This window comes from Gavialis gangeticus, unplaced genomic scaffold (assembly GCF_001723915.1).
Source record: "Gavialis gangeticus isolate Ggan-Ray unplaced genomic scaffold, GavGan_comp1, whole genome shotgun sequence".
Lineage (NCBI taxonomy): Eukaryota > Metazoa > Chordata > Crocodylia > Gavialidae > Gavialis > Gavialis gangeticus.
The window spans coordinates 4,067,606-4,077,701 of NW_017728996.1; the positions used below are offsets into that span (position 1 = coordinate 4,067,606).

A 10,096-nucleotide genomic window follows, 5' to 3' on the forward strand; every position below is an offset into this window, starting at 1 on the left:
GGCTCCTACCCTGGGGCGCTTTAAGACAAGGCTTGACATCACCTTGCTGGGGTCGCTTGACCCCAGTACTCTTTCCTGCCATGGCAGGGGGTCGGACTTGATGATCTGCTCAGGTCCCTTTTGACCCTACCAACTATGAAACTATGAAAAGAGTATCCCCCCTCAATAATGGCCTATTGCAAGATCAGCTCAGCGTAAGGACCACCCCTAAACACTCCAGCTTGACATCTGAGTGGATGGATGAGAGCAACAAGGATGGAAAATGCAAAAGGTAACAACACCTATATCACATGATCTCATATCACATACCATTTACAGAAACACACACTGAATAACATATCCTTTGTATTACCTACACATATATTCATCTGTGCCCATTTATAGGTGGATGCATGTGCATTATGTGGACGTATTTTTTTATATATACATACACATACGTTGAATCTGTATATAGCTGCTTGCATTTTGAGATCACCTGGAGCCGAGTCTAAGACAAGTGCCTGTATCAGACAAATCACCAGGGCATTTGGCAGCATTTGTTAACACCTGAGAGTCTCTGCAGCCAAAATTACCCTGCCAGCTATAAAGACTGTGATTCTGCCAACTCAGGGTTGAGTCTCATTGGAAAGGGCCTGCATGGATAAGGCTGTACTGTTGCTACCCCTGACATACCTATTTTATGGATATCTGCCTGGTATTTATTTTGGGTCCATCACAGTTCCCCTTAGAAGAAAATTCATGAAGAGCCTGTAGCCACATGATCTTATTAGCAGACAGCTATCCCATTTTAGACCAGTTGGACTCATTTTTAGGGCTCCTGCTAGCTCCTAAGAGAAGGTTGGATAGAAGATATTGGTTTCAGCGCTGTCACTCTGGTACCATTCACGGGCAGTTAAAGTTTGCTCAACGTTTGTTTTTAAAAGAATAAAATTACCATGACAAGTCTGGTATAGCAGAAACCACAAACTGGTCTGGCCTGAAGGATACTGTGAAGGTCTATATGGCGCACTGGCTTTTCTGGGGAAGCTTGCACTGAGAGGACCCCTCTGCTAATTTTGTAAAAGATTTTAATTAACTGATGTGCAGGTCATGCACATTTTTCTGCAGACTCTATAGCCTGCCGGCATTGCGCGTCTCTCGGGAGAGCATAGGACAAATGGCCCTATGTACAAAGTGCAAGGAAAGAAGAAATAAGATTGATTGATTTGAAAAAGCTCCTGCTTTTCACACAGTCCAGAGGTCCCAGATTTTTTTAATGCAAAATATAATATCTTGTGCAGTTGGCATCTTGTCCTCTCCCAAATTCTGGCCTTTTCTTTATGCTTTCCCTCTCACCAGTCTATGATGTAAATCCTATGCTAGAAGCCCCTCTGGGCTTTGGGCTGATTGCCTCTTTGGGGCAAGGATCATTGTATCTGCAAACGGTGCGTGCAACAATTCAAGCAACAGCAACAAGCAGCAGCCCAGGGGGACTGGTGGGATGTGCGGCTGCAATGGCTCGGAAACTATTTGGAGTGCAAAGGTGTTGGTGCCCTTTCTCCAGCAGCACGAATGGCGGAAAGGTGCCAAGTGTGCAGAGAAGTAGCACCTGGGCAGAGAAACGTGCCAAAATGCAGGATACCCCAAGCTCCTGTCTCATAGGGAGGAAAAGTGGCAGGTCCAGGACTCAAATGCTTCAGGTGGCCGCCACCTGGGACTAGAAGGCAGCATTTGCAAATCAGCAGATTCTGTAAGTCGTACAAGGGGGTGGAGGAAAAGGACAAGAATGAGAAGGGAGGAGCTGCACTATGGAGTGGTGAACAACGAGGGGGTGAAAACAGGTCAGGATGGATCGAAGAACTGGGAGTGGGTAGTAAGAGGCAGTGGCAGGGGAAAGGGACCCAAACATGGTGTAGGACTTTGTGTGCATTTGCGGGCCTCTCCAAATATCATCACACCTTGTGCACACAATATTTAATGTAACAGAGAGGAGGCTGCAAAAAGTAGCACATAAGCCATGCAGAAGATAAGACGAAACATTTTGACTCTCCAGTTGAAGGTGAAAAGCATTCAGACTCCACAAGAAACCACCAGGCTCACTAATGAGCAGATTTGAAGCTACTTAGAGGAAACAGCATCAGAAAAGGATGTTCATCACCCTGGGCAGGCCACACAAATTAAAAGAAAGTAGAGCTGTGAATTACAATGAACAGAGACTAAATAGCTGCCTGCATTGGATTAAAGGATTTAAATTGTCAGCTTGATGTATAATGAATGTGAAAACCCAGCACTTAATTAAATGGCACATGATAGAATAACTTTGTTATGCTTTAAACTGCTTAAGTTATCAAAGTATTCCTCAGATTTAGCAATTGTTTAGCAGTATCTCTCCCCCCCCAACATGCACTGAGACTTTGGTCAATTAGACTCGGTTCAGTCTTTGCAGACCATGGAGTGGTTTGGTTTTTTTGGGTTTTTTTTTTTACTCTGCAGTCTGTTTTCAATCACCATTCGTGACATCCTAGGAGCATTCAGCTCTCACGTGTGGCTGAGACACAACGGTGCGCTCCTGGGTGCCCTCAGGCATCCAGGTCGAAATGCTGCCACCGCACTGGGAGGATGGCCTAGAATGAAACTGCCCAACCTCTCCCCCGAGACTGCTGTGAAGTCGTTCCAACCACAGACAACACAGGCGAAGGATCCCGGTGACGACGGCGAGCTAGCACCATGCCCCAAGCATGAGGCACGCGACCCTCTCATTGTGCTCTTCCAGCCTGGCAGCTTCTTTCTGTCTTCAGCCTCTTTCCTTTAAGAAGCAGCTTTAGCTCAGGAAGCAACAGACTTAAACGACGGACAAGGTGCAGGGCACATGCAGTGGGTCTTGCGGCAGCTTTTATTTGCATCAGACCTAGCTGCACCTTCTCAGCCCATGCGTTTCACCTGCTTTTGTCCACAGGAGAGAGGAGCTGAAGCCTTGTGAACAATAGAGAGGAACCAGTCAGCAGCACAATCTTTTGGATGAGTGATTGGATGCCGACCTGACAACCGGGCACTTGTGAATCAAAGCTTAGGTCAAATGTGAACGTAACACAACGAGCAATTACTTAAAAAAAAAAAAAAAAAAAGTACTTACAGCTACTGCTATTCTTCCTAGGACATGTTCGGGAATTTTTCTATAAACATCCAAGGAGCCGCCTGCAGAGACAAATGCAACGTGCTCAGTTAAGCAACAATAAAATGCTAGCCTAGATTCGAAGTCACAAGGGCTTTTTTGCCCTTTGTTTATTAAAGGAGATGCCATAAATGAGGTAAGAATAGGTGTACTGGAAACAGCTGACCTTCAAGACAAGTCTGAACAAAGACACAAGAGAACTCGAAGCTTTTCTTTCCTACCCGTGCTATCTTTTTATTTGCAAAGTCACAACTATGGTATTTCTGCACCCCCACCCCAAAATAAGACCTTTTTTTAGGAAGGCAGAATAGGAGGGGAGGGGAAGGGAAGGGGGGGATGATTTTTCTAGACACAGCCTACAGCTGGCTTTTCCATGGAGAGCCTGTATTGCAAAAAGTCCCAGTCAGCAATCTGACAGCAGCTGCAAAAGGGGTTACCATTGGACCCCATCCCTCCTGCTTACTTGCTTAAAACCCACACCCCGGTCCTGAAAGGCTGAACTTTGCGGGGGGGGGGGGGCATGTGCGTTGTGAGTAAATACAGTAATATCTTTTCTGACAACTCCCACGCTGAAGGATAAGAAAGCAGGAGGCAGATTTTACCCATGAGAATGGAGCACCAGATCTGGTGCAATTTAAAATTTAATTCGCAGCAGATTAGAGGCACGAGAAACAATTACAGCAGATTACAAAGTCGAGGGCAGCAGCAATGCCGTGGCCCAACAAGCCTAGTAAAAGGGATATTGGCAGCACAACTGATGGTACCTGGCACAGCGCCACGGGCCCACCAGAAGTCCACTTTTCCTCAAAAGCCAAACCGAAATGTTTCGGTGGCACCCTGCTCTGAAGGATGTGTGCCAAGTGCGTGGGAGCACAGTGGCAGCGTCCACTGGTGGATGCAGGCCCCTATCTGCCGTGCCGAGGGGGTGAGGAGCCCTGGCCCTTCCTAGCTCCTAACAAGGGGCCAGGCACTCTCACGGGAGTAGAAGGAAGTTTCCTTTTACCCAGGAAATGTGTGCCCAGTCAATAACAGATGCTCCCACCCCATGTTAACACATTCATACTTGGACATAAAAGCAAATTTAAAATTGAGAATAAGAATGGTCATTCCACAGTGGTAAGGTCAGATCCTCCTTGATTATATTTACAAGCCCATGGGTTAGTTTTGTACAAAACGTGGTCTGTTGTCTCACATTCAGAAGCCAAGCCTTACACTTGAAACATGGATAGTGCAATGAGGGGGAAGCAGCAAAGAGCTCATCTTTCTGCCTTACTAGGAAAATTAACAGGCCTTTTAATTGGGCAGAGCAGAAAAGCTCTGCCCACAATGTTGCAACTGCGGTGTCTAGAAGTCAAGCTTCCAAATCCACATTAGGCACCTAATGTCTTTCCCGATCGTCGAGGATGTCAAGAAGCTGCAGTTCCCACTGACTTCTTTGGGATGTGTGGGTGGCTTGACAATTCAAGGGAGAGGATGGACATAAAAACACAACCCAGCACCCCACCATTTTGCCACCTTTATTTACTCAAGTAGCATTTTTATTACAGATGTAAAAGTGCAAAGATGAGGAAGTCTCATTTTATGTCCCCCATTGATCTCCAAGATCAATTGGCAGATCCACGGATGAGCGAGGTCAAGTGGTTCAAGCTCTGTGCGGCAGTGTTCACAGCCCATGACTTGTGCAGCTTTTGCTGCTTTCCTCCCCATCGGAGCAGAACCGCACGCCGTACAAAACCAACCGTGTTTTGACTCTACATACATACGTTTTCCCAAACAGATGGATGCAGCGTTGAGCTAACCTTTGCTATCCATCTGTTATTAGCTTCTCTGCGAAGGAGGTATTTGTTTGCACAGCCATCTGTGGGATTCACTGGCATGGGACACTTCCAAGGCAAACCTTTTAATGGGATGTTTGCAAAAAACTGGGTCTCCACGAACCGTTGCAGATACCTAGTCCCAGGAACGGAAACTGGCCAAAAAGGGGCCATGGGGGCAAAAGAGAGGCCTGCTTAAAGGTGGTTCACCTGCATAGTTATGCGTGCCACCTCCCTTGCTGTGCCCCTTCCCCTGCATGCTTAAATAGCAAAAATAAAGCTTGGAAGAGAAGGGCTGGCAATGTCCCAACTATTTAGCAAATCGTTATTTGTGTCACTGCCAGAGGGAGTATACAACATTCAGGCACAGTCACGTGAAGTTACCATCAGGTAAAGGAAGGCAGAAATTTGCTGCTAGGAGCTACGCTGTGGTCACTACCCGTGAACGTTAGTGGGACCTACCTGACAGCAGCTTACCCATCAGTGAAGAGCTAGCTCCAAAGTACTACAAAGTAGAAGCATGCACATAGCTGCTATGCTGTAATTCCCACCCTTGTTTTTCTTGTAACTTGATCATGTGCTTTGCCCCTGTGTGGATTGCAGGTCATCTCCATATGAGTGCCAGTCATTTTTGCACGGTCAGCAGATACCCCTGTTATGCAACATCACAAGAGAGAAGCACAGCCTAAAGGCTTGACTGTCCTCATTCAGGAATTAAAACTGCAGTGCTTTTATGAGCAAGCAATTCTGCCTTTTTTTTAAATGGCATCTGAGCTTGCAGGAGCACACACAGCCTCCGGTCTTCAGACTTGAGGTCAGTGATTCTCAACCAGGGTGTTGTGGCACCCTGGGGTGCCTTGAGATCCTTTCAAGGGTGCCATGCACTGCAGCGTTACCACTGTTAGTACTGTTAGGTGTGCAAACATGGTTCACAGGATGAGGCCAGAGGTTTCAAATAGGAATTCATTGTGTTAAACATTTTGATCTGGGCTTTCTCTGCAACAGAAGGATTGCTCTAGTATTTTTCTGTAGTCAAAAAACATGAGCAGAAGCTGAGAGCTGGTATTTTCCTAGAAGTCCCTAAGGGCGGGTTGCCTCAAGTCTAAAAAGGTTGAGAACCACTGTTTTAAGCAAATGAACTCTTCAGAGCTTGCAAGTACTTCTTGGTGTGCTGACCCAGCTGGCATGCACGTGCAAATACCAACTAGCATGCAGTTTCTGACAGTGTGAGCTCACACTCCTGAGTGCATTAGTGATGACACAAGTATGGAAAACTAGAGCTTCTGAGCAATGCTTGTTTAGTGCAAGAGCACCAATGAATTCCACACTTGGGTTTTGCTGAATGAATATGATCCTTTTTAATTAACCTTGTTACATTTGGGAGAACAGAATCAAGACTCATCTTTGTAACTGGGTTGCAATGAACTTCAGGGCAGGGACGTGCACAGCGAAAAGAGCAACGACTTGTAACAAGACTAGATTGTTCTAATAACCAGAGAGCTATTAATACACGAAGGAAAATGAAGGACTTTGTGTTCCTCAAGAGAAATAGAAGTGGAGCTAGGCAGCAATGGTTACATGCAGACAGCAATATCTATCTCTATAGAGATATAGATCTCTTCTTTCTATCTATCTATCTATCACATATATTTATTTATATGATTTATGCATATTTCCTGAAAGACAGCCCTCTTTGTATGACTATTTCTATTAGCTTATTTGTAAGACTCCTACTTCTTCACATCCAACTCAACTGAACCTTAGAAGGAAAAAAAACCTGGGTAGGCCAGAAAATGCTGGCTCTTGAGAAATTCTTGTTGAGAGTCATGGACTATTACTTTAATAATGTAAGGACATCAGGAAACTCAGACTCTAATGCTGGAAAGTATTTTAGTTCTAGTGTACCAGACACAAGGGGACTTCATCAGTCATGAGACAGAGACTCTCAGAGTTGATACACAGAGGAAAGCAATGATTATAAATCGCTTTAATAAGTTCCTTTTGCCCATCTAAAGTGTCTTTTGTCCAAGGATCTCACAGCACAAAATTTCTATGGCAAAGTGTTAATAAATCTCCATAAGGATGCTAGTACCAGCTCGCAAGGAAGGGAATGTTATGGGTCTAAAAGAAATTCATGTAGGGAGAAATGTGAACACACCAAAGGAAACTTAGTACAGCATAGCTAAACAGCTGTGCTGAAAAATAATTCCTTATCTTGCAATTAAGAACTGATTTTCACTGAAAACACACAGGACATTGGGTTAATAGATTTCTTTAAAAGAAAATCTGTTTTGGCGATTGAAGCATTAAAAGAAAAGAACAGCTGTTCTGTCAGCGAAGACAGATTGTATGAAAGAATCAAGAATCAAACCACAGACTAAACTAGCATTTATTTCTGTTCTACTTAAATTTTCAATAAAAGTAAACAAAACAACATTTAGGAAAATATAGCATATGGAGAAAAATATAACCACAAACGATCACAATGCCAGTTTGATTTTGAAGCCCATAAGTAGTCATTATTAGTATTTTACTATATCCTTTTTGTTAAATGATCACATTCTAGTACTCAAAGCGCGTATCTTTAAATCTCAATTACATTTTAACAATAAAGAGTAGAAAAAGGACACAACTCACCATCCATGAATTCTGTACATAGCGAAATTCTGTTTTCTACAAAAAAAGCACCGTAAAATCCTATGATATATGATGAGTCACACTGCAAAATGAAAGAGAAGAGCAGCATATAAAAAAAAAAGCCTCTGCATCAAGACCCTCGGCAAACATAATTAAAAGTGGTAAAAAAGAATACCTTATAAAGAATTTCTAACTCCGACATAATCTGTTTTTGGAGCTCCAGTGTAATATCTAAAGGTATGACCTAAAAATAGAAACATTAGAAAAAAATTATCTGTTCTGGAAGGAAATGCAAATAAAAACACAAAAATTTAAAAGTCAACAAACTCTTCAAAAACTCAAAAACGTATATGGAGAGTTAGCGTGTAAAAGAAAAGGTGAGAGCCAGGCCAAGGGGTAGTTTTAGTGGAGTGACAGGCAGAAAGTGGAAACTGGAAGCCAAAGTTCAGAATTAATTACTTTTAATAGTCGGGTACCATTAAAGTGACTAAGTTACACTTTTTATTTTGTCTACACAAGTCACCTAAAGAGAGGGAAGTGTAACATGTCCACACTGCCAGTCACTGGGCATGTCTACATATGTGCCCCACTGAGCAGCTGTTACAGCGCAGTCATTTAGTACTTGCTTTAGGTAGTTTCCAACCCTACCGCGCAGTAGCAATGAGCTACTGAGCAGTAGCGTCGGCGTCGTGCCTGGCAACGTAGCATCTCATGCAGACATGCCCAGTGCTGCCTAAAACAACACTTAGTCCTTATATGAACTTTGAATCCAAGGATGGTAACAAGGCTACTTGCATGCATTTAATCTCAACCCTGCCCCTGAAAACCAGAGAAGCACTAGGATACAGGTGGGGAACTGCATTGTTTTAACTCAAAGAATTTAGGTGAGCCAAGGGACTGAGTACATGCCGAGCAAAACTACTGATGACATTCAAGTTGGGTGGTGTTGCAGACATCCTGGAGGGTAGGGCCAGGACCCAGAATGACCTGGATAGACCGGAGAAATGGTCCAAAATCAATCAGATGAAATGTAACAAGGACAAATGTGAAATCCTGCACTTGGATATACCTGAATAACCGCATGCACAAATACAGACAGGGCATGAGTGGCTCTGCCGTAGTATGGCAGAAAAGGACCTGCATATTACAGTAGACCAAAACCAAACCATGTATCAAGTTGTATTAACAGGACAGTCCCTTGCAAATCAAGGGAAGCAATCCTTGCACCCTATGGGCGCATCCAGATGAGCACCCACGTGCACTTTGTGGTGCCTCGAAGGCTTTTGAGGCGCCGCAAAACACATGGGGCGTATGTGAAAAGGTTCTTCGTGCTGTGTATTTGTAGCACAGGGCCAAAATTAGACGCTAGGAAATGCTGGTATCTAAACAAAACTCATCAGAAAAAAGCAGGGCAGTGCACGAGGGTGCAGCATGCACCGCCTGAAACTGGAGCCTGGCCGGCCAGGCTCTGCATGCCCGGATTGCCACCGTTGCAGCCCCGGGAGGCCCCCAGGACCCCACATAAGGCCGCTGGGGCCTCTCTTACCCACTCGGGGCAATCTGCTGTGTGCCAGAATGTGTACAGGGACGTTCCCCAGGGACAATTAGCAGCAACACAACTATGTGACGCTGCTATTTGTCCCTGGGGAAACACACGTGAACGCTTGCCTGGACGTGCCCTGTGTGTGTGCCCCATTTGGGGCCCCGTGCTTCAAGAAAAATGTGGCCAGATTGGAAAGAGTCCAGTGCAGAGCCACACAAATGAACAGGGGCCTGAGAAACATGATTTAGGAGGAGACACGGAAGGAGCTAGGGTTATTTAGCCTGGAGACAAGACTGAGGGGGATTTGATAAGTCTTCAAGTACTTCTAGGGTGATTCTAAAGAGGATGCAGGTAGATGCAGGGGACAGGACTAGAAGCGATGGCTTCAACTGTGGCAGAGGAAATTTTGGTTGGAGATGCGGAAAAACCATGTCGCTGTGAGCGTGGCAGGCACTGGAACAGGCTACCTCGAGAAACTGTAACCTCCACCCTGGGATATTGCCAAGCTCAGGTTAGACAGACGCCCGACTAGGATGATCCCGTCCGGAGCAGGAGGCTGGACCGGGCGACATCCTGAGATCCCTTCCAGCCATACTTTTGCCTCAGGAGCTTGAGGACCGATCTGCTGAAGTGCCTCCTTGTAGTGAAAAAGCCTAACTTCCGGGACCCTGCCAAACCTAGGTGGTGGTGGCCGTATTTTTTGACCGGTTATAACATTTTTATGGGGAGTGATTTTTTTTTTTTTGCAGTTTTCTTGACAGAAATATAATTTTTATTGTTTGATACATTTCTTAAAGAAAGATTTGTGATTTTTCCGTGTATTATTTGACTGTATCAGCAATTTTAATTTTTTTTTAGTTTTTACCATTTTTGACTGATATTTGGCCAGTGTACTGACCAAATTTTATTTGATTGGTCAACTACCCAACCCTAGAAAATACCCGAATATAT

The 10,096-nt window shown here is 44.6% G+C and overlaps 1 protein-coding gene across 2 annotated transcripts in view; it reads right to left on the bottom strand.

Annotated features, from left to right (window-relative positions):
• The window catches only part of MAP2K5 (mitogen-activated protein kinase kinase 5), a 225,832-nt gene that overhangs the window by 115,772 nt on the left and 99,964 nt on the right, over positions 1 to 10,096 (bottom strand). For both annotated transcript variants that reach the window (XM_019503946.1, XM_019503945.1), the window contains exons 10-12: positions 7,778 to 7,846; positions 7,603 to 7,684; positions 3,113 to 3,174 (exon numbers count right to left, since the gene is read on the bottom strand). In XM_019503946.1, the coding sequence (XP_019359491.1) occupies positions 3,113 to 3,174; positions 7,603 to 7,684; positions 7,778 to 7,846 (213 nt within the window). The remainder of the gene's footprint in view (positions 1 to 3,112; positions 3,175 to 7,602; positions 7,685 to 7,777; positions 7,847 to 10,096) is intronic.